Source organism: Scyliorhinus torazame, chromosome 4 (genome assembly GCF_047496885.1).
Source record: "Scyliorhinus torazame isolate Kashiwa2021f chromosome 4, sScyTor2.1, whole genome shotgun sequence".
Lineage (NCBI taxonomy): Eukaryota > Metazoa > Chordata > Chondrichthyes > Carcharhiniformes > Scyliorhinidae > Scyliorhinus > Scyliorhinus torazame.
The window spans coordinates 342,325,083-342,350,486 of NC_092710.1; the positions used below are offsets into that span (position 1 = coordinate 342,325,083).

Genomic DNA, 25,404 nt, shown 5'->3' on the forward strand with positions numbered 1-25,404 from the left:
CGGCCCAACCAGTCCATGCCGCCCAGTTTTTACCATTAAGCTAGTCCCAGTTGCCCGCACTTGGCCCATAACCCTCTATACCCATCTTACCCATGTAACTATCTAAATGCTTTTTAAAAGACACAATTGTACCCGCCTCTACTACTACCTCTGGCAGCACATTCCAGACACTCACTACCCTCTGAGTGAAGAAATTGCCCCTCTGGGCCCTTCTGAATCTCTCCCCTCTCACCTTAAACCTATGCCCTCTAGTTTTAGACTCCCCTACCTTTGGGAAAAGATGTTGACTATCTACCTTATCTATGCCCCTCATTATTTTATAGACCTCTATAAGATCACCCCTAAGCCTCCTACGCTCCAGAGATAAAAGTCCCAGTCTATCTAGCCTCTCCTTATAACGCGAACCATCAAGTCCCGGCAACATCCTAGTAAATCTTTTCTGCACTCTTTCTAGTTTAATAATATCCTTTCTATAATAAGGTGACCAGAACTGCACACAGTATTCCAAGTGTGGCCGTACCAATGTCTTGTACAACTTCAACAAGACGTCCCAACTCCTGTATTCAATGTTCTGACCAATGAAACCAAGCATGCCGAATGCCTTCTTCACCACCCTGTCCACCTGCGACTCCACCTTCAAGGAGCTATGAACCTGTACTCCTAGATCTCTTTGTTCTATAACTCTCCCCAACGCCATACCATTAACTGAGTACGTCCTGGCCTGATTCGATCTGCCAAAATGCATCACCTCACATTTATCTAAATTAAACTCCATCTGCCATTCGTCGGCCCACTGGCCTAATTGATCAAGATCCCGTTGCAATCCTCGATAACCTTCTTCACTATCCACTGTGCCACCAATCTTGGTGTCATCTGCAAACTTACTAACCATGCCTCCTAAATTCTCATCCAAATCATTACTATAAATCACAAATAACAGTGGACCCAGCACCGATCCCTGAGGCACACCACTGGTCACAGGCCTCCAGTTTGAAAAACAACCCTCTACAACCACCCTCTGTCTTCTGTTGTCCAACCAATTTTGAATCCAATTGGCAACCTCACCCTGGATCCCGTGAGCTTTAACCTTCTGCAACAACCTACCATGCGGTACCTTGTCAAAGGCTTTGCTAAAGTCCATGTAGACAACGTCTACTGCACTGCCCTCATCTACCTTCTTGGTCACCCCCTCAAAAAACTCAATGAAATTTGTGAGACATGATTTTCCACGCACAAAGCCATGCTGACTGCCCGAATCAGTCCTTGCCTCTCTAAATGCTTGTAGATCCTGTCTCTCAGAATACCTTCGAGCAACTTACCTACTACAGACGTTAGGCTAACCGGTCTGTAGTTCCCAGGCTTTTCCCTGCTGCCCTTCTTAAACAAGGGCACAACATTCGCCACTCTCCAATCTTCAGCCACCTCATCTGTGGCTGCCGATGATTCAAATATCTCTGTTAGGGGACCCGCAATTTCCTCCCTAGCCTCCCACAACATCCTGGGATACATTTCATCAGGTCCCGGGGATTTATCTTCCTTGATGCGCTTTAACACTTCCAGCACCACCTCCTCTCTAATATATGCACACTTCTCAAGACATCACTATTTATTTCCCTTAGTTTCCTAACATCCATGCCTTTCTCCACCGTGAATACCGATGAGAAATATTCATTCAGGATCTCACCCAACTCTTGTGGCTCTGCACATAGATGTCCTTGTTGATCCTTCAGAGGCCCTACTCTGTCCCTTTATGTATCTGTAGAAGCTCTTTGGATTCTCCTTTGCATTATTTGCCAAAGCAATTTCATGTCCCCTTTTTGCCCTCCTGATTTCCCCCTTAACTCTATTTCGACAATCTCTATACTCTTCAAGGGATCCACTTGATCCCAGTTGTTTATGTACGTCATATGCCTCCTTCTTCTTTTTGACCAGAGTCTCAATATCTCGAGTCATCCAGGGTTCCCTACTTCTACCAGCCTTGCCCTTCACTCTAAAGGGAATGTGCTTACCCTGAACCCTGGTTAACACATTTTTAAAAGCCTCCCATTTACCAGCCGTCCCTTTGCCTGCCAACAGTCTCCCCCAATCTACCTCTGAAAGTTCCTGTCTGATACCATCAAAATTGGCCTTGCCCCAATTAAGAATTTTAACTCTTGGGCCAGACCTATCATTCTCCATAGCTATCTTAAAACTAATGGAGTTATGGTCACTTGTCCCAAAGTGATCCCTCACTAACACTTCTGTCACTTGCCCTTCCTTATTTCCCAAGACGAGGTCAAGTTTTGCCCCCTCTCTGGTCGGTCCATCCACATACTGAATGAGAAATTCCTCTTGAATACACTCAACAAATTTCCCTCCATCCAAGCCCCTAATGCTATGGCTGTCCCAGTCAATGTTGGGAAAGTTAAAGTCCCCTACTATTACCACCCTATTTTTCTTGCAGCTATCTGTAATCTCCTTACATATTTGCTCCTCAATTTCCCGCTGACTTTTTGGGGGCCTGTAGTACAGTCCTATCAAGGTGATCTCTCCCTTCTTATTTTTCAGTTCCACCCATATAGACTCAGTGGGCGAACCCTCGGATATATCCCCTCTAAGTACTGCCGTGATGTTCTCCCTAATCAAAAACGCCACTCCCCCTCCTCTCTTACCTCCTGTTCTATCCTTTCTATAGCATCTGTACCCCGGAACATTGAGCTGCCAGTCCTGCCCCTCCCTTAGCCATGTTTCAGTCATAGCTATAATATCCCAGTCCCATGTGCCCATCCATGTCCTGAGTTCATCCGCTTTGCCCGTTAGGCCCCTTGCATTGAAATAAATGCAGTTTAATGTAGACTTTCCTTGCTGTCTGCCCTGCTTTTCTCTGGTCATGCTTTACACACTCTCCCTTCCTGCCTTTTGTTTCCGTCCCCACTGACTTCCTACATCGGTTCCCATCCCCCTGCCACATTAGTTTAAACCCTCCCCAACTGCACTAGCAAACACACCCCCGAGAACATTGGTTCCGGTCCCACCCAGATGCAGACCGTCCGATTTGTACAGGTCCTACCTCCCCCAGAACCGGTCCGAATGTCCCAGGAATTTGAAACCCTCCCTCTTGCACCATCTCTCAAGCCACGTATTCATCCTAGCTATCCTGTCATTCCTACTCTGACTATCACGTGGCACTGGTAGCAATCCTGAGATTACTACCTTTAAGGTCCTACTTTTTAGTTTAACTCCTAACTCCCTAAATTCAGCTTGTAGGACCTCATCCCGTTTTTTACCTATATCGTTGGTGCCTATATGCACCACGACAGCTGGCTGTTCACCCTCCCCCTCCAGAATGCCCTGCAGCCGCTCCGAGACATCCTTGACCCTTGCACCAGGGAGGCAACATGCCAACCTGGATTCTCGTTTGCGTCCGCAGAAACGCCTGTCTATTCCCCTTACAATGGAATTCCCTATCACTATAGCTCTGTCACTCTTTTTCCCGCCCTTCTGTGCAGCAGAGCCAGCCACGGTGCCATGAACCTGGTTGCTGCCACCTTCCCCTGGTGAGCCATCTTCCCCAACAGTTTCCAAAACGGTAAATCTGTTTTGGAGGGAGATGACCGCAGGGGATCCCTGCACTGCCTTCCTACTCTTCCTCAGTCTGTTGGTCACCCATTCCCTATCTGCCTTAGTAATTTTAATCTGCGGTGTGACCAACTCACTGAATGTGCTATCCACAACTTCCTCAGCATCGCGGATGCTCCAAAGTGAATCCATCCGCAGCTCCAGAGCTGTCAAGCGGTCTAACAGGAGCTGCAGTTGGACACACTTCTTGCAGATGAAGGAGTCAGGGACACCAGAAGGGTCCCTGACTTGCCACATCTCACAAGAGGAGCATGACACGGGTCTGAGCTCTCCTGCCATGACTTAAACCTGAAGTTAAATTTGAACTGCACTACACAGCTAAGAGAAAGTCAAAGAGAGAAAAATCACTTACCAGTCACAAGCCAATCACTTACCTGCTGGCTGTGATGTAATTGCTCCCGAGACTCCCTCACAGGTCTGCTTCTCTGCACCTCCTTAAGATGAGCACCAAATTCCCTTAACTAGTTAATTAATTTACTTAATTAATTGGGTTTTTTTTTTTTTTGGAAATTCAACCCCAAACACCAAACTCCAAAAAAACACAGCCCTCACTCACCTCTTACCCGAACTCAGCCTTACCCAAACTCAGATACACTCTGTTTGCTTCCAGCACTCCTTTTCTAAAGGCACTTCAGCCACACCTTTTGTATCCTTCCTGATTTACAGTCAGCCAATAGGCCTGCTCCTGAAACTGATCTCCCGAAACTAACAGCTGACCTGCAAGGTAAGGAAGTTTTTAAACTACTGACCTCACCCAGGCCACAAACTTTTAAACTGTCCGCTCTGCCTCGCAGCTCCCGCGCCTTATAAATCTCCCGCGCTGTTTTAAATGTCCCGGCTCTCTCTCTCTCCCGCTCCCAGCTGACCTGCAAGGTAAGGAGGTTGTTAAACAGTACTTACCTCACCCAGGCCGCAAACTTTTAAACTGTGATGATGAAAGAAGAGGAGGAGGTTTCGGTAGAGGAGCTAAAGGGCAAGTGGGAGGAGGAGCTTGGGGAGGAGATTGATGAGGGTCTGTGGGCTGATGCCCTGAGTAGGGTTAATTCTTCCTCCTCTTGCGCCAGGCTCAGCCTAATACAATTCAAGGTTGTTCACAGAGCGCATATGACAGGGGCGAGGATGAGTAGGTTCTTTGGGGTGGAGGACAGATGCGGGAGGTGCTCGGGGAGTCCGGCAAATCACGTCCACATGTTCTGGTCGTGCCCGGTACTGGAGGGGTTTTGGAGGGGTCTTGCCAGGACTATGTCCAAGGTGGTGAAAGCCCGGGTCAAGCCGAGTTGGAGGTTGGCATTATTTGGGGTAACGGACAAGCCGGGAGTGCAGAAGGCGAAAGAGGCCGGTATCCTGGCCTTTGCGTCCCTGGTAGCCCGGCGGAGGATCTTGTTATTATGGAAGGACGTGAAGCCCCCCAGTGTGGAAGCCTGGATAAATGACATGGCAGAGTTCATTAAGCTGGAGAGGATAAAGTTTGCCTTACGAGGGTCTGTGCAGGGGTTCTTCAGGCGGTGGCAACCGTTCCTAGACTATCTCACGGAGCGTTAGGAGGAGGTCAGCAGCAGCAACAACCCGGAGGGGGGGGGGGTGTCTCTTTCGGGGGGGGGGGGGTGTCATGATATTCAAACACACACATCATGATGGATACACCAACAGGCAAATCAGAGCACACAACACCACAACCAATCACACACAAGAACACCAACCACATAAAAAGCACGAGCACGACACCTGGTGGTCAGTAGGTCTGGGGACTAAGACACGGAGAAGAGCTGTTACAAAATCACAAACAGGGAATCCCCACGTGCAGAGTGTCAAGACAAAACTGTACATAGTAAGTTTAAATAAAATAGCGTTGTACCATATACAACCGTGTTGGCTCATCTGTGTGTCAGAACACCCAACACCACATGGTACAGGAGTGGATCGATACCTGCCAACTAACCTGCCATTCTGGACATGGACCGCACCGACAAACCGCAGCCGTTGCAAGTCGCGGGGAACCTAGGTACCAATTGGAAGCTCTTCAGGCAGCGATTTGACCTGTACATCCGTGCCACCGAAAAACAGAGTGCCTCGGATGAAACGAAGATTGCAATGCTCCTCTTCTACGCAGGTCAGCACGCCCTCGACGTCTTCAACTCACTGGTGTTCGAAGAAGGCGAAAACCAATCCAAATATGACACGGTCATCCTCAAACTGGACCAGCACTTTAAAGTTGAAGTAAATGAAAGTTTTGAAAGATACCTCTTTCAGCAACGCCTGCAAGGTAAGGAGGAGCTTTTTCAACCCTTTTTGACGCACCTCCGAATTCTAGCGCAGTCCTGCGGTTACGGCACCACCACAGAGTCCATGATCAGAGACCAGATTGTTTTTGGCGTTGCCTCCAGTGGCCTACGCCAGCAGCTTCTTAAAATAAAAAGCCTCACCTTAGCATCTGCTGTGGAAGCCTGTGTCCTCCACGAAAATGCTACCTGCCGTTTTGCCCGATTTCAGGCGTCCGAGTTGGCACGGAGGGGGTCCCCAGTCGTCGAATCGGCAAGCCAGGCCGCCCACGACGTCGAACGCATCCAGGCCGTCGATTACTTCCCGACCCACGGCCCGGACGACAGCGGCCGCTTCCCGCGCTTTTCGCGGTCTCCCGCGCTGGTGCGCGCCAAAAATAACGGCCACATCGAGGGACGCACTGCGCAGGCGCGCCCACCGCAAGATCGCACTGCGCATGCGCAGTGGCGCAACGAACGCCGTGACGTCATGACGTGCGGCAATTGTGGAGCTCTACATTTAAAAGGGCAATGTCCTGCAAAAAACCGACAGTGCCTCAGATGTGGCAAGATGGGCCACTACGCTGCCCACTGTCGTTCGGCTCAACCCGACATCGCCCCATGTAAATAGTTCCGTCATATGCACATGCTGTACACGACACACACACACTCTTAGATGCACTCACGACGCGATCATATTTATTACCACGTAGGCACATATCTTTGTAAAAAGGGGGGATGTCATGATATTCAAACACACACATCATGATGGACACACCAACAGGCAAATCAGAGCACACAACACCACAACCAATCACACACAAGAACACCAACCACATAAAAAGCACGAGCACGACACCTGGTGGTCAGTAGGTCTGGGGACAAAGACACGGAGAGGTGCTGTTACAAAATCACAAACAGGGAATCCCCACGTGCAGAGTGTCAAGACAAAACTGTACATAGTAAGTTTAAATAAAATAGCGTTGTACCATATACAACCGTGTTGGCTCATCTGTGTGTCAGAACACCCAACACCACAGGGGGGGGTTTCCCCAAGGGTACTTTTGAATGTCATATGGGGGGGGGGTTAATATATGCGGGAGAAACCCAATGTATAAGTAGTTTATTATTTTTGATTGTGGTGTTTGTGTTTTTTCTTCTTTTTGTTATGGGGGGGGGGGGCTTGTTTGTTAAAAATTTTGTTGGAAAAATTTGAATAAACATATTTTCTTTAAAAAAGAGAAGGTTAAGTTTGAACTGAGGGGAAGGATGGAGGGGTTCTACAAGTCATGGGCATTATTCATTATGCACTTTCAAGAACTGGATCACATCAAACGTTAGTTGGGGTGGGAGAGTAGGAGGGTTGGGGGGAGGGGGCGGTGTGTTTATGGTGGCCATGGGTGATTCCTGATTCCTTTTTGTCAGTTTATGTGAACATGTGGGTGAATGTTTGGGGTTTGGTGGGAGGATGGGATCGGTGTTATTGATATGGAGATTGACATATTTGTTGCTGATTATTGTTTATTGTTGGTGGGTGTAAATTTGGGAGAAAATGACTACGCCATTGCACAGAGTTTTGGCGAGCTATAGTGTTAAATTAGGGCTTGCTTCGTTTAATTTATTTCTAGTGAAGTTTGCTTTTGTTTAATCACTGGCTGTTCAATGTCTTTTTAACCATTAATGGTCTTGACAGAGATGGTAATAATAGGAAGGAGGGCTTTCACTGATAGAACACTCCGGATTCAGCAGGTACTTCTCTTTGCCCTTCACATCCAATGAACTGCTGTGAAGTGTAGTGGCCATTTGCATACAGCACATCTCTCAAACAGCAATGAGACAATGGCAGAGTTAGCTGATGGGGGATTGTTGACAAAAACATCCAGAGAGCTCTATGCTCTTTGAACACATGGTCTGCAATTGCTACCATCCATCCAAAGTGCTGGGGCAGTTGGGATCTTGGTTTCATGTCTTATTTGAGGCACTGCAATGCCAGCCGAGATTATATGCTGAAACCTATGGGCATGAACCTATGACCTCCTGGAATGTTTGTGCTACACACTGCACTGGGCTGACGCGAGATGCTCACTGGGAGGGTGATAACCCCTTTACCCCATGTTAACATCCAACATGGCAGACGTGTAGTGTACACAAACAATCTGTATCGCTTCAGTACTACCTCACTGAGGAGGATTTGAATTCATGTTGTTATTTTATTTGTAAATTGAAAAGTAAAATATAAAATATTTCTTTGTTCTTTAGAGGGATACGGCACTAGGAAGTGCTGAGGGTTTTGGCCAAGGGTGGTATCATGACCGGTACAGGCTTGGAGGGTCGAAGGGCCTGTTCTAGTGCTGTATTGTTCTTTGTTCTTTGAAATGCTTTCACTTCTTAACTAGTGACTTGTGGAATAGTTCATTTTGTGGAGCGTTGCTTGAATTTATTGTGTAATATTGGCGAACGGTTAATATTTAAGAAAAGGCCTCAGTTACAGAAAGGCTGTGTAATTATATTTTCACTGATCTCGTATCTCAATTATATATGGCTTAAACATTATCAGCCTCTAGCAGCAGAGTTATGGTATTCCGAAACCTCAAATTGGCCATGGTCCTTCCATCATTTGTTTCTGACCGTATTTCTTCCCATTAGGTAAAAAGATTCCTGGATGGAGCATGGAATTCTCCTGATTTTGTCAAACGTTACAGGGACATGTACTTGAAGTTGAAGAATGCCATGGATGAACTGTTTGGGCAGCAGATGGCCTTTGTATTAGCACTGCGCAAGGGCTTCGCAGCCGCACTGCTTCAGCTTTCCCATCTCACTGCCATGCACGTAAGTAAAAATGTGACCTCTGCATGTTCACCATCGAACACCGCCTGTTACAGGTTGCTCATCCCATATTGGCACATTGGCGATATTCTGTACACAAAGATTCTGGGTACAAGAAGAACATAATAAATAGGAGCAAGTGTCGGCCATTTGGCTCCTTGAGCCTGCTCTGCTATTCCGTAAGATTGTGGCCTTAAATGCTCCCCCCATAACCCTGTAGTTGTATTTTCACTGATCAAGTAAAATTTGTTTTCTGTGGATGAGAATTCCATCATCCTCTTTATTGTCATATTAACACTGCAATGAAGTTACTGTGAAAAGCCCCTCGTCGCCACATTCCGGCGCCGGTTCGGGTCACAGAGGGAGAATTCAGAATGTCCAATTCACCTAACAAGCACGTCTTTCGGGACTTGTGGGAAGAAACCGGAGCACCTGGAGGAAACCCACGCAGACGGGGGGAATATGGAGACTCCACACAGACAGTGACCCAAGCCGGGAATCGAACCTGGGACCCTGGAGCTGTGAAGCCACAGTGAAGCTATAGTGCTAACCGCTGTCCTATTGTGCCGCCCAACCAACGACCCTCAGAAGAAATTCCTCCTTATCTCTCTCTGAAAGGAGAGACCCCTTATTTTTAAATAGTGTGCCTCACTTCTAGATTTTCCCATGAAGGAAAACATCCTCTCCGTATCTACCCTGTGAAGTCCCTTCAGAATCACACAAGTTTCAATATGATCACTCCTCATTCTTCTAAACTCTCATGAGTATAGGCTCAACCTTTCCTGCAGGAGCAGGTCAGAGGCTGGGAATTCTGTGGCGAGTAATTAATCTCCTGACTCCCCAAAGCATTTTTGCGCCACCTACAAGGTTAGGAGAATGATAGAATACTCTCCATTTACCTGGATGTGTGTAGCTCCAACAACAGTGAAGGCGCTCAACACCTCCAGGTCAAAACAGCCTGCTTGATTGGTACTCCATCCACCATCTATTTAATTTTTTTAAATTCCAATTAAGGGGAAATTTCACGTGGCCAATCCACCTACCCCGCACATCTTTGGGCTTTGGGGGTGAGATCCACCCAGACTTGGGGAGAATGTGCAAACTCCACATGGACAGTGATCTGGGGCCGAGATAGTGCTGTGAGGCCCTCCGCTCCACCATCTTCAACCTTTATTCCCTCAGGGGGAGACGGTAATGTCACTGGACTAGTAATTCACAGATCCCGGTCTGAGTTCAAATCCCACCACAGCAGCAGATATTTAAATTAAATTTCTAAATCTGGAATTGAGAGCTAGTCGTAGGTGACCATGGAACCATTGTCGTAAAAAGCTTATCTGGATTAGGGAAGGAAATCTGCTGTCCCTAGCTGGTCTGGCCTACATGTGACCCCATAGCAACGTGGTTGACACTTAACTGCCCAGTGGAAGTTAAATACAGGCCTTGCCAGTGATGTCCACATTCCATGAAATAATTATTAAAAACACTGATGAACAGTGGCAGCCGAGTGTACCATCTAAAAGATGCACTGCAGCCAGTCACCAAGGTTCCTTAGACAGCACCTTCCAAAACTGTGACCACTACCATCTAGAAGGACAAGAGCAGCAGATACCTGGGAACCCCACCACCTGCAAGTTCCCCTCCAAGTTACTCACTATCCTGATTGGAAATATATCGCAGTTCCTTCACTGTCGCTGGGTCAAAATCCTGGGAAATCCTTCCTAACAGCACTGACGGTATGCCTACACCATATGGACTACAGAGGTTTAAGAACTACCACCATCAGCTTGCACTTTCTCCTCGTGTCTGCGTGGGAACCCTCCGGGCGCTCCAGTTTCCTCCCGCACTCTAAAGATGTGCGGATTAGGTGGATTGGCCATGCTAAAAGATTGTCCCTTAGTGTCACAAAGATGTGCAGGTTAGAGGGGGTTGTGGGGTTACGGGGATAGGGTGGGGGAATGGACTTAGGTGGGGTGCTTTAGAGGGTCTGTGCAGACTCAATGGCCTCCTTCTGCACTGTAGAAATTGTATGATTCTATGAATGGAAACCCATTTTTCCCCCATCAGCCTGTGAGCCATAGATCTTATTTATCTAGGCCAATTTACTCTTGGCTCAGATACTCATGCAGAGATTATAACCTTTCTGGTTAGAAACATAGAAAATAGGAGCATGAGGAGGCCATTCGGCCCTTCGAGCCTGCTCCGCCATTCATTATGATCATGGCCGATCATCCAACTCAATAGGCCGATTCCACCTCTTTCCCTTTCCCCCTCTCCCCCCCCCCCCCCCCCCCAAATCCTTTGATCCCCTTCACCCCAAATGCTATATCTAAATGCTTGTTGAAAACTGCTTTTTAATTTAGTCTCTAGCTGCTCAAACGCCCTTAGTGTGATGATATATTGAAAAAGAGAGGGACAAGTCGGGAAGGGCACGGTGGTTAGCATTGTTGCCTCACAGCGCCAGGGTCCTAGGTTTGATTCTGACCTCGGGTGACTGTGTGTGTACGGAGTCTGCACGTTCTCCCCATGTCTGCGTGGGTTTCCTCTGGGTGCTCCGGTTTCCTCCCACAGCCCAAAGATGTGCGGGTGAGGTGGATAGGCCATGATAAATTTCCCAAACATTAGGTGGGATTTTGGGGCTAGGTGGGGGATTGGGCCTAGGTAGGGTGCTCTCTCGGAGTATGGGATGGTGCAGACTCGATTGGCCGAATGGCCTTCTGCACTGTAGGGATTCTATAATAATTGGCAATATCAGCCAACAGTAGTGTTAGATGGTCAGCAGTTTAGTGAGAAGGTTGAGGGAGTAGTGGGTGGGACTCAGATAAAATGATCTTGGGGCCGACTTGCGAGGAGAAACTAGACAAAGATGCGAATTCATGGTCAGAGCAGTGGGGACCTCTAGAGGAAGTTTGGCTAGGTGGGCTAGTGGAAGGGAGGGTTGTGGCCAAGGCCAGGTGATCAGATTGACTTGAACTTAGTGACAAAGGTGGCCTCAAACATATTGTTGAAGGGGAGATGGGTTTAAAAGGGCATTTTGCTGTAGAGAAATAAGGGGTGCGGTAGTATGTGGTTACCTTTACTTTCCAGGATGATCCTGGGATAGTGAGTAAAGGCTGAATGAAGGTTACTTAAACAGATGGACTGATGCAAAGGCACAGAGGCAATGTTACTGAGGGTCTGCGCAAGGAGAGGAAGTGGGGTTTGAAAAGCAGCATGGGCTCTAAAAGAACAGTACGGTAGCATTGTGGATAGCACAATTGCTTCACAGCTCCAGGGTCCCAGATTCGATTCCGGCTTGGGTCACTGTCTGTGCGGAGTCTGCACATCCTCCCTGTGTGTGCGTGGGTTTCCTCCGGGTGCTCCGGTTTCCTCCCACAGTCCAAAGATGTGCAGGTTAGGTGGATTGGCCATGATAAATTGCCCTTAGTGTCCAAAATTGCCCTTAGTGTTGGGTGGGGTTATTGGGTTATGGGGATAGGGTGGAGGTGTGGACCTTGGGTAGGGTGCTCTTTCCAAGAGCCGGTGCAGACTCGATGGGCCGAATGGCCTCCTTCTGCACTGTAAATTCTATGAAAACAGAGGTTTTGAACAGCCTCATTCAACTTGAGAAAGTGGTGGAGAGACAGGTGGAAACAACATGGAGGTGTTGGAGGGAGCAGAAACCAGTGCCTTTGGTCAGCCCTGTGTGTAACTGGAGGAAATTCCAGTTCACCCTGGATGAGATGACAGAGGCAGGTCTGTTTCAGTGCTTTGGTTATGATGGGAACTTGATTGGGGAGACTCAAAACAACTCGAGTTGTGTGAATGATGGGCACGGATTTGTGAGGTGGCAACATATTCAAAGCAGGAAAATTATTTTGCAAGTGGTGATATTTTTCAAGGACAGAGCGGTTGTGCGTGGATTGGTGGGGAAGGTGGTGATGACAGTTTTGAAAGGGGAGGTGGACAGTACTTGAGGAAAGGGAACCATTCACAGTGTCAGTTTGTTATGGGAGCCAAGAAGTTCAGTGGTTAATAATTTAGTGAAACTGGGGGTCAGGACAGTTGGTGCAGTGTGTCAGAGACGAGATGGACTCAGGGACATCAGGAGGGAGGGATTATAGTAGGAAGGGCAGTTAGTGTTTCCTAACTGAAGTCGGTGCAACTGAGAGGAGTTGAATGTAACTCTGTTCTTTAGGTCAGTGAGCGGTTTGCACAGTACATTGATCAACGCATCCAAGAAAGCGAGATGAACACGAGGAATGTGGAAACACTAAACCAGCTGCAGCAATTCTTGGAGCCGATGCTGTTCCTCTCGGGACTTGAGCTAGCCAACATGTTTGAACATTTCTACAGGTAATAAGAATGGATTACTGAAATAGTGACCTAGAGGGAAATTATATCTGGGTTAGCGGTTTGGCAGCCATATTGATCAGAAACCCAACTGAACCAGTGACATGAATTGGCATGGTTACTAGAGCAAGTTGGAGCTTGGGTATTCTGTCCTGCGACACAAGTATGATGGAATACTTTCCACTTGTCTGCATGAGTGCAGCTCCAAAAATGCTCAAGAAGCTCCACTAATCCAGGTCAAAGCTGTCCCCTAGATTGGCACTCCATCCACCCACCTTAAACATTTCACTCCATCCAGCACTGTTGCAAACATGGCTGTGGTGTGGACCATCTAGAAGGTGCACTATAGCAACTCAATCAGGCTTCTTCAGCAGTCCATTACCTAGCAGGGCAAGGATAGCAGGTGCTTGGGAACATCAACACCTTCAAGTTGCACACCATCCCGTCTTGACCATATATCGCCATGGTTTGGTGGAAATCCTGGAACTTGCTACCTAAGCACTGTGAGAGTGCAAGGACCGCAGTAGTCAAGAAAGCACACCTGTCACGTTGATGGCAACTAGGCATGAGCAATGCTTAACTGTGAATGGAAAATATCTGAAAATAAACGTTTTGCACTGATCTTTTCTCTGAACTCTTTCTTTCTGACAGATACTATCTGGCAGATCGGCTTCTGGGCCAGGGGAAGGTGTGGCTGGAGCGAGCTGTTATCGATCACATTGGAACCTGTTTCCCCAGCAGGTACCCTCAACAGATGCTGAAGAATCTTAGTGCGTCGGATGAGCTGCAGCAGGAGTTCCACCTGTACAGGCTGCAGCAACTCGACAAGAAACTGGAGGATCTGGATGACAAAGTGAGTGTAGGATGTCCAACTTGTACTTTGCAGGAGGACAGGGGAGAGTCTTGTTACCTGCCATCCCTTCATCTAAATGTGTAACAATTCGATATTCCCTGATTTTGCTAAATGATTCTTTGCGCAGAAGGAAATTACTTTAAGGAGACGCTGATGAAAATTGAGGTTTCGGAGTTGATATGCCCTGGGTTGATGATCAGACTTGTAGTTAATTCAGTTCCCTCAGCTTCTTCAGATCTATGGTGGCAGCCTCGGCTCAGTACTTGGCCTGCTGTGGCAATTGGATTGATGGGTGCGAGATCTTACTGACTTTTGCCTCTTTCCATTTCCAGCAGAAGTGACCTCCAGGTTACCTAGACTTGCTGTGTTCTGCTTCAAAGTATGCTGGGTACAAATATAATTAAGGGATTTGCTCCTGGCATAAAAATGACCCTGAACAAAGAAGCATTGGATAGTTTTCCGTGGTTCTGACTGTGAAGTTTGAAACAAGTTATTCAATAGAACCACACACCATCTTGACTTGAAAATATGGCTGGGATTCTCCGGTCCAGGTTCACACTGCACCCATTCCCAGCGGGAACGGAGAATTTGGTGCTCAACCAAAACTCTATTCATTGCAGCGTACTGGAGAATCCCATCATGGGAATTCTGGCCTATAGCATCATTCTTTCAGTGTTGCTGGGTACAAAAACATGCAATTGCCTTCTTACCAACACTGCGAGTGTACCTACACCAAACAAACTGCAGCGGTTCAAGAAGGTAACTCGCTCCCACCTTCTCGAGGACAATTTGGGGTGGGCACCAAATGCTGGCCTAGCCAGCGATGCTCCCATACCAGGAAAGGATTTTAAAACTCTTGTGCCTTGTTATCCAAAACCACATTGACCAGATTTCCTGGCCTCCCTGTGGCGTCTTTTCTGGAGCCAGCTTGCCATTGGCTGCCAGGGGGATCTTCCATTTCTGCCGATATCTATGGCCTGTAACATAGCTCACCCATCCCACCACTGGGGGGGCGCCTTCAGCGGGACCGGAAGAACCCGTCAGCTAAAAGGACCGGAAGACCCTACACTGTTCTACCTCTCTGAGCTGCTCACTGCCTCTGATTTGTCACTCTGCTTGGCTAGAATCCAGCATTAAATCAGCAGGAATTTCATCCAGCAATCCTCTGCATTCTTTTCAAAATGCGGTGGTGGGCAGTTCCGGCAGCACCGTTTCCCCCTGGCACCTCCTTGTTATCGTGCACTCCCACTCGCACCTTGTACAGCCTTCCTTCCACATTACGTCCGTTGTCTTCATCAGCCCCCCCCCCCCTACCCCCGGTCAATCTTCGGTCCATTGGTGTGGAGGGTCCATGAATTGCGCAGCACAACATGGACTGGAGGGCATGACGCGGCCTGCCCCAGCAGAGTGACGTTCAGCGCAACAGGAGCAGTGCAGCGCTATGGCATGTGGGCTATTTATGTTTCACTCACCTCGAAGTCTCAAGCGAACCAAGGTCCACCTTGTGCACATCACTCTTTATCAAACTGGTTTGGGCTAGGTTCTGGCAGATGGAATACATTGTTGACAAATGTGAGGTTATCCAATTTGGTAGGAATAACAGCAAAAGGGATTATTATTTAAATTATAAAATATTAAAACATGCTGCTGTGCAGAGAGACCTGGGTGTGCTAGTGCATGAGTCGCAAAAAGTTGGTTTACAGGTGCAACAGGTGATTAAGAAGGCAAATGGAATTTTGTCCTTCATTGCTAGAGGGATGGAGTTTAAGACTAGGGAGGTAATTCTGCAATTGTATAAGGTGTTAGTGAGGCCACACCTGGAGTATTGTGTTCAGTTTTGGTCGTCTTACCTGAGAAAGGATGTACTGGCACTGGAGGGTGTGCGGAGGAGATTCACTAGGTTAATTCCAGAGCTGAAGGGGTTGGATTACGAGGAGAGGTTGAGTAGACTGGGACTGTACTCATTGGAATTTAGAAGGATGCGGGGGGGGGGGGGGGAATCTTAAAGAAACATCTAAAATTATGAAGGGAATAGATAGGATAGATGCGGGCAGGTTGTTCCCACTGGCGGGTGAAAGCCACTAGGGGGCATAGCCTCAAAATAGGGGGAAGTAGATTTAGGAATGAGTTTAGGAGGAACTTCTTCACCCAAAGAGTTGTGAATCTCTGGAATTCCTTGCCCAGTGAAGCAGTAGAGGCTCCTTCATTAAATGTTTTTAAGATAAAGATAGATAGTTTTTTGAAGAATAAAGGGATTAAGGGTTATGGTGTTCGGGCCAGAAAGTGGAGCTGAGTCCACAAAAGATCAGCCATGATCTCATTGAATGGCGGAGCAGGCTCGAGGGGCCAGATGGCCTACTCCTGCTCCTAATTCTTATGCTGATGTGATTTTCTGCTGGTGTGATGCAAGATTGGAAGGCCTGACGAGTTTCCGATGAGCTGCTGTTTTAATGAGCATTCATGAGATGTGAACAGACCTTTCATTCTGTGCCATGTAGGAACCCGAGCTCATCCACAGCCAGGGGATGAGCAGCACCAGGTTGTCTGGAGCAGCACCAGACAGCGGGAGAATTTCCAGTTTTTACGCTGATTTGTGCCTCCTGCTGGATTCTCCAATCCCACCCGCCACCAAACCTGCCGGGGCTGCTCACACACTCCATTCCCTAGCCACTGGCTCGAACTCACTCCTTGGCCTGAGGCTGGATTAATTTGTTCACAACATTGTAGTTCCTATTCTACCTTGATGAACCTCTAACATTATCCCCACCATCACGAAGACTGCCTACTTCCCCCTCTGCAATATCACCTTCCAATCCTTCCTCAGCTTGTCTGTTGAAATACTTTGCCATGCCGTTGTTACCTCTAGATATAACTGAAGGTCTTTTCGCTGACCTTCCATTCTGTGCCTTGTAGAAACTCGAGCTCGCCCAAAGCCAGGGCATGAGCAGCACCAGGTTTGGTCTGGCCCAACACCCCAGCGCTCACTAACCTACATGGTCACCCAGCACCTACGCGATGTTAACTTTCAAATTCCTCCATTGTCTTGCTCTCCCTATCTTTGTGCCCTCCTCCAAACCTGCCAACCTGCAAGGTCTCTGCTGCTCCAATTCTGGCCTCTTAACATCCCCCATTTTCTGCACTCCACCATTGGTGACCGTGCCTTCAACAGCCTCGGCCTTAAGTTCTGGAGTTTCCTCTCTAAACCCCTTTGCGTCACTACTCCTTAAAGCCTACCTTTTAGACCAAAGCTTTGGTCACCTGTCTTACTGGAATAGTACCGTGCACAGCTGTGCTCTCCATAGCGTAAAAGAGAGATAGGAACGCTGGGACAAGTGCAAAGAACATTGATACAAATAGTTCTAGAACAGAGATTATAGCTATTGAGAAAGATTGAAAAGAGCAGACTTGGAGTTAATCTAATGGAGGTATTTTTAAAAATGAATTGATTGGACAGAGTATATGTGCAGACAATGTGGTTCCTCTTGTTGGAGCATCCAAAACTAGGAAGGTTAACACTAGCATTGTATGTTTTATGCAATATCTTGTGCTTCAATGCCATTTATCTTCTTGTTAATGTTCCTGCATAGATCCTTGGGCATTTTACTATGTCAAAGGTGTATTTGTTGTATTTATACAAACATCCATTTTACAGTGAACTTTCTTGCTTATACAGATGATGGAAGACCAGCCATCCATAGCGGAAGAAGAAACGGATTTGAAAGTCCTTGTGCTTTCTCCGCGTTGTTGGTCCATATCTTTTCTCTGTTATCACGATGATCCCAGAGCATTCTTCCCACCTGCCCTCAGCAATTTCCTGGAGGAATTTTCCGACTTCTACACTATTAGTTAGTATATGAATTAAATCCAAAAATGTTGTCTTTTGTGCATGGAACCAAGAAGCAATTAAAGCTTAAATACCAACAATTAAACCCAAATTAATTGAAAATCTGCTGCCCATTGTACATTGGTGCCTAACACGAGATAAGTGGAAGATGCTTGAAAGGGAAATATTTGCGGTGCTATGGGGAAAAGATGGATACATGAAAATATTTGGATAGCTCTTTTAAAGAGGCCACCAGTACAGTTGGCTGAAAGGCCTCGTGAACTATATGATTCCAAATTGACTTTCTCTAAATTTCAGCCCCTGAGCTGAGCACGTCCCCAGCTGGTACAATTTTAAGCTAAATCTTTGAAGGAAACTCAATTTCTCATCCGAGACTGTCAAGGTTCTTAATAGTTTATTATTCTTTCATGTGATGCCCATCCCCAATTGTCCTTGAACTGAGTGGCTTACTCGGCCATTTCAGAGGACAAAAGATGTCAACCACATTGCTGTGGGTCTGGAGTCACACGTAGGCAAGACCAAGCAAGGACGGCAGATTTCTTTAAAGGACAACAATCGATGACGGCTTCATGGCCATCGTTAGGTCGATTAGCTTTATATTCCAGATTTTTGTAAAACTAATTAGTTTAATTTAAATTTCACCAGGTGGGATTTAAACCCATGTACTTGGGGCATTAGCCTGGTTCCCTGGCTTAATAGTCCAGTGACATTACACTTTGCCACCATCTTTCCCAGTTCTTACCGTTTGCCCTTTTCTGAGGAGATATTGATTCTGGGAGAATGGGACCAAAGGCTACGAGGAGAAAGCAGGATTAGGCTATTGAGTTGGATGTTCAGCCATGATCGTGATGAATGGCGGAGAGAGCTTGAAGGGCCAAAAGGCCTCCTCCTGCTCCTATCTTCTATGTATCTATGTAATATAAGTGAAACAGTACCACAGTGTGGTACAGGCTCTAATTGATCCACAGTGAGTCCCTATGCTTGAATCTGGGCTATTAAAGGTGCAGTTGAATGGAGCCGAGATGCTGGTGTCTACGCGTTTCTGAAATTGTGTGTTGAGATAATTACAATCCTGCAGGGGAATAAAAGCTGTTGCACTTAAGATAGATGTCTGGGGTGAGGTAGTCATTTTGCAAGCTTTGTTGGCCTCATGTTCCTCATCTTCACAAAGTTGCACACTCACATCATCTCCGTCTCTTGAAACTTTGCTGACCCCTCGTGCCTTGTTTCCCCCTATCTTGACCTCCTTACTCTCAGCTCTGCTCCCTAACACCAGGCTCTCCTTTGTTCCAAGCTTCCTCTGCATACTGGTGGCAGGTGATCCATCCAACATGCTCCTGTCCTCTTGGAGAATTCCATTGAGGTCAACCATGATGCCACCTCTGCCGCCGCCTTTAATACTTGTACCTTTAGTTTCCCATCCAAGCTGCCTCTACTCTTCCTTTACAAGAGGAAAGTGCAAGAGAAAACACTGGAAATGCTCAACACGTCTCGTAGCATGTGTAGGGAAACATAGGTCAGTGATCATTCATCAGAGTGAGGAGTATTTGGAGATGTAACAGTTTTTAAGCCTGCCAAGGAAAGGAGGCAAGAAGAAGCAGCAGCTTATATTTATATGGCACCTTTGACATAAAATGTGCAAGATGCATTGCAGGAGAGTGAGAAAACAATAAGATGATATTAGGGCGGATCACCAAGTGCTCCCTCCAAGCAGAAGATTTTAAGTGTCCTACAGGAAGAAAGGAGTGAGGTTTAGGGAGGAAATTTCAGAGCCCAAGCAGCTGAAGGGAATGGGCACCAGCCGAAGGGAATGGGCACCAGCCGAAGGGAATGGGCACCAGCCGAAGGGAATGGGCACCAGCCGAAGGGAATGGGCACCAGCCGAAGGGAATGGGCACCAGCCGAAGGGAATGGGCACCAGCCGAAGGGAATGGGCACCAGCCGAAGGGAATGGGCACCAGCCGAAGGGAATGGGCACCAGCCGAAGGGAATGGGCACCAGCCGAAGGGAATGGGCACCAGCCGAAGGGAATGGGCACCAGTAATGGAGCAATTAAAATTGGGGATGTTGAGGAGGCCAGAATTAGATGAGTGTAGATATCTGGAAGGGTTGTGCTGTTGAAGATTATGGGGTGGGGGGGGTGTTACCATGAGGGACTGAGGCATGAGAATTTTAACATCAAATCATTGCTTGCCTGGGCATTAATATAGGTCGGTGAGCACAGGCTGTTGGGTGAGTGAGACTTGCTGCCAGTAGAGTTTTGGATGACCAGGTTTACAGAGGGTTGAATGCAGGAGACCAGCCAGGAGATAACTAAACCGAGGGTTTCAGCAACCAGCAATGTTCCTGAGGTCTCAGTAATGGCATGGGTACGTGGTCCGAAGCTGACCTCTAGCTCAAATATGACACCACGCTGCAAATAGTCAGTCTTATCCCAGAATGTTGTCTTGATACAGCGGACTGAAGGAAATGGAAATGCTGGCAGAACAACCAGGGTGAGAGATTTATCAGGGTCTAGGCCATTAAAGGTGAGGGTGATGGTAGCTACCACTTTGATAGCAAAATAGGAAGTAGATTATTATTTAAATGGGTGTAAATTGAGAGAGGTGGATACCCAGCGAGATCTTGGTGTCCTCGAGCATCAATCATTGAAGGTAAGCGCGCAGGTATAGCAGGCAGTAAAGAAGGCAAATGGTGTGTTGTCCTTCAAAGCGAGAGGATTTGGGTATAGGAATAGAGATGCTTTACTGCAATTGTATCGGGCATTGCAGTTTTCGTGTTCTTATCTGAGGAAGGATGTTCTTGCTATGGAGGGAGTCAGGAAGGCTGATTCCTGCGATGGCAGGACTGTCTGAGGTCCTAAATCAATTAGGATTATATTCGGTGTGGGGCGGCATGGTGGCGCAGTGGTTAGCATTGCTGCCTCACGTTGCCGAGGTCCTGGGTTCGATCCTGGCCTGGGTCGCTGTCTGTGTGGAGTTTGCACATTCTCCCCATGTCTGGGTGGGTCTCACCCCCACAACCCAAAAAGTTGTGCAGGGTTGGTGGATTGGCCAAGCTAAATTGCCCCTCAATTGGAAAAAAAAGATTTGGGTACTCTAAATTTATTTCAAAAAAGGATTATATTCAGTGGAGTTTTCTGAGTGAGAGGGGATCTCATATAAAATTCTAACAGGATTAGACAGGGTAAATTCAGAAAGAATGTTCCCGATGGTTGGGGGGTCCAGAACGAGGGGTGATAGTTTGAGGATAAGGCGTAAACCTTTTAGGACTGAGATGAGGAGAAATTTCTTCACCCAGAGAACATAGAACATAACAGCGCAGTACAGGCCCTTCAGTCCTCAATGTTGCGCCGACCTGTGAAACCACTCTAAAGCCCATCTGCACTATTCCCTTATCGTCCATATGTCTATCCAATGACCATTTGAATGCCCTTAGTGTTGGCGAGTCCACTACTGTTGCAGGCAGGGCATTCCACGCCCTTACTACTCTTTGAGTAAAGAACCTACCTCTGACATCTGTCTTATATCTATCTATCCTCAACTTAAAGCTATGTCCCCTCGTGCTAGACATCACCATCCGAGGAAGAAAGCTCTCACTGTCCACCCGATCCAATCCTCTGATCATCTTGTATCCCTCAATGAAGTCACCTCTTAACCTTCTTCTCTCTAACAAAAACAGTCTCAAGTCCCTCAGCCTTTCCTCATAAGATCTTCCCTCCATACCAGGCAACATTCTGGTAAATCTCCTCTGCACCCTTTCCAATGCTTCCACATCCTTCCTATAATGCGGCGACCAGAATTGCACGCAATACTCCAAATGCGGCCGCACCAGAGTTTTATCACAGCTGCAACATGACCTCATGGCTCCGAAACTCAATCCCTCTAAAAGCTAACACACCGTACGCCTTCTTAACAACCCTCTCAACCTGGGTGGCAGCTTTCAGGGATATATGTACATGGACACCGAGATCTCTCAGCTCTTCCACACTGCCAAGAATCTTAACATTAGCCCAGTACTCTGTCATCCTGTTATTTCTTCCAAAATGAATCACCTCACACTTTTCTGCATTAAACTCCATTTGCCACCTCTCAGCCCAGCGCTGTAGCTTATCTATGTCCCTCTGTAACTTGTAACATCCTTCCGCACTGTCCACAACTCCACCGACTTTAGTGTCATAGAACATAGAACAATACAGCGCAGTACAGGCCCTTCGGCCCACGATGTTGCACCGAAACAAAAGCCATCTAACCTACACTATGCCATTATCATCCATATGTTTATCCAATAAACTTTTAAATGCCCTCAATGTTGGCGAGTTCACTACTGTAGCAGGTAGGGCATTCCACAGCCTCACTACTCTTTGCGTAAAGAACCTACCTCTGACCTCTGTCCTATATCTATTACCCCTCAGTTTAAAGTTATGTCCCCTCGTGCCAGCCATTTCCATCCGCGGGAGAAGGCTCTCACTGTCCACCCTATCCAACCCCCTGATCATTTTGTATGCCTCTATTAAGTCTCCTCTTAACCTTCTTCTCTCCAACGAAAACAACCTCAAGTCCATCAGCCTTTCCTCATAAGATTTTCCCTCCATACCAGGCAACATCCTGGTAAATCTCCTCTGCACCCGCTCCAAAGCCTCCACGTCCTTCCTATAATGCGGTGACCAGAACTGTACGCAATACTCCAAATGCGGCCGTACCAGAGTTCTGTACAGCTGCAACATGACCTCCCGACTCCGGAACTCAATCCCTCTACCAATAAAGGCCAACACTCCATAGGCCTGCTTCACAACCCTAACAACCTGGGTGGCAACTTTCAGGGATCTATGTACATGGACACCTAGATCCCTCTGCTCATCCACACTTTCAAGAACTTTACCATTAGCCAAATATTCCGCATTCCTGTTATTCCTTCCAAAGTGAATCACCTCACACTTCTCTACATTAAACTCCATTTGCCACCTCTCAGCCCAGCTCTGCAGCTTATCTATATCCCTCTGTAACCTGCTACATCCTTCCATACTATCGACAACACCACCGACTTTAGTATCGTCTGCAAATTTACTCACCCACCCTTCTGCGCCTTCCTCTAGGTCATTTATAAAAATGACAAACAGCAACGGCCCCAGTACAGATCCTTGTGGTACTCCACCTGTGACTACTCCATTCTGAAAATTTCCCATCAACCACCACCCTCTGTCTTCTTTCAGCTAGCCAATTTCTGATCCACATCTCTAAATCACCCTCAATCCCCAGCCTCCGTATTTTCTGCAATAGCCTACCGTGGGGAACCTTATCAAACGCTTTGCTGAAATCCATATACACCACATCAACTGCTCTACCCTCATCTACCTGTTCAGTCACCTTCTCAAAGAACTCAATAAGGTTTGTGAGGCATGACCTACCCTTCACAAAGCCATGCTGACTATCCCTGATCATATTATTCCTATCCAGATGATTATAAATCTTGTCTCTTATAATCCCCTCCAAGACTTTACCCACTACAGACGTGAGGCTCACCGGTCTATAGTTGCCGGGATTGTCTCTGCTCCCCTTTTTGAACAAAGGGACCACATTTGCTGTCCTCCAGTCCTCTGGCACTATTCCTGTAGCCAATGATGACATAAAAATCAAAGCCAAAGGTCCAGCAATCTCTTCCCTGGCCTCCCAGAGAATCCTAGGATAAATCCCATCAGGTCCCGGGGACTTATCTATTTTAAGCCTGTCCAGAATTGCCAACACCTCTTCCCTACGTACCTCAATGCCATCTATTCTATTAGCCTGGGGCTCAGCATTCTCCTCCACAACATTATCTTTTTCCTGAGTGAATACTGACGAAAATATTCATTTAGTATCTCGCCTATCTCTTCAGACTCCACACACAACTTCCCATCCCTGTCCTTGACTGGTCCTACTCTTTCCCTAGTCATTCGCTTATTCCTGACATACCTATAGAAAGCTTTAGGGTTTTCCTTGATCCTTCCTGCCAAATACTTCTCATGTCCCCTCCTTGCTCGTCTTAGCTCTCTCTTTAGATCCTTCCTCGCTACCTTGTAACTATCCATCGCCCCAACTGAAACTTCACACCTCATCTTCACATAGGCCTCCTTCTTCCTCTTAACAAGAGATTCCACTTCCTTGGTAAACCACGGTTCCCTCGCTCGACGCCTTCCTCCCTGCCTGACCGGTACATACTTATCAAGAACACGCAGTAGCTGATCCTTGAACAAGCCCCACTTATCCAGTGTGCCCAACACTTGCAGCATACTTCTCCACCTTATCCCCCCCAAGTCACATCTAATGGCATCATAATTGCCCTTCCCCCAGCTATAACTCTTGCCCTGCGGTGTATACTTATCCCTTTCCATCATTAACGTAAACGTCACCGAATTGTGGTCACTGTCCCCAAAGTGCTCTCCTACCTCCAAATCCAACACCTGGCCTGGTTCATTACCCAAAACCAAATCCAACGTGGCCTCGCCTCTTGTTGGCCTGTCAACATATTGTTTCAGGAAACCCTCCTGCACACACTGTACAAAAAACGACCCATCTATTGTACTCGAACTATATCTTTTCCAGTCAATATTTGGAAAGTTAAAGTCTCCCATAATAAGTACCCTGTTACTTTCGCTCTTATCCAGAATCATCTTCGCCATCCTTTCCTCTACATCCCTAGAACTATTAGGAGGCCTATAAAAAACTCCCAACAGGGTGACCTCTCCTTTCCTGTTTCTAACTTCAGCCCATACTACCTCGGAAGAAGAGTCCCCATCTAGCATCCTCTCCGCCACCGTAATACTGCTCTTGACTAGCAGCGCCACACCTCCCCCTCTTTTGCCTCCTTCTCTGAGCTTACTAAAACACCTAAACCCCGGAACCTGCAACATCCATTCCTGTCCCTGCTCTATCCATGTCTCCGAAATGGCCACAACATCGAAGTCCCAGGTACCAACCCATGCTGCCAGTTCCCCTACCTTGTTTCGTATACTCCTGGCATTGAAGTAGACACACTTCAAACCACCTACCTGAACACTGGCCCCCTCCTGCGACGTCAAATCTGTGCTCCTGACCTCTATACTCTCATTCTCCCTTACCCTAAAACTACAATCTAGGTTCCCATGCCCCTGCTGCATTAGTTTAAGCAAATCTAACAAATCTCCCCCCCAGGATATTTGTGCCCCTCAGGTTCAGATGTAGACCATCCTGTCTGTAGAGGTCCCACCTTCCCCAGAAAGAGCCCCAGTTATCCAGAAATCTGAATCCCTCCCGCCTGCACCATCCCTGTAGCCACGTGTTTAAATGCTCTCTCTCCCTATTCCTCATCTCACTATCACGTGGCACGGGCAACAACCCAGAGATAACAACTCTGTTTGTTCTAGTTCTGAGCTTCCATCCTAGCTCCCTGAAAGCCTGCCTGACATCCTTGTCCCCTTTCCTACCTATGTCGTTAGTGCCAATGTGGACCACGACTTGGGGCTGCTCCCCCTCCCCCCTAAGGACCCGGAAAACACGATCCGAGACATCACGTACCCTTGCACCTGGGAGGCAACATACTAAACGTGAGTCTCTCACGCTCCCACAAAATCTCCTATCTGTGCCCCTGACTATAGAGTCCCCAATTACTAATGCTCTGCTCCTCTCCCCCCTTCCCTTCTGAGCAACAGGGACAGACTC

The 25,404-nt window shown here is 47.4% G+C and overlaps 1 protein-coding gene across 1 annotated transcript in view; it reads left to right on the forward strand.

The window, feature by feature from the left end:
• The window catches only part of LOC140411187 (cullin-9), a 463,592-nt gene that overhangs the window by 247,484 nt on the left and 190,704 nt on the right, over positions 1–25,404 (forward strand). The window contains exons 22-25 of the mRNA XM_072500276.1: positions 8,523–8,705; positions 12,877–13,034; positions 13,683–13,884; positions 17,558–17,729. Of these exons, the coding sequence (XP_072356377.1) occupies positions 8,523–8,705; positions 12,877–13,034; positions 13,683–13,884; positions 17,558–17,729 (715 nt within the window). The remainder of the gene's footprint in view (positions 1–8,522; positions 8,706–12,876; positions 13,035–13,682; positions 13,885–17,557; positions 17,730–25,404) is intronic.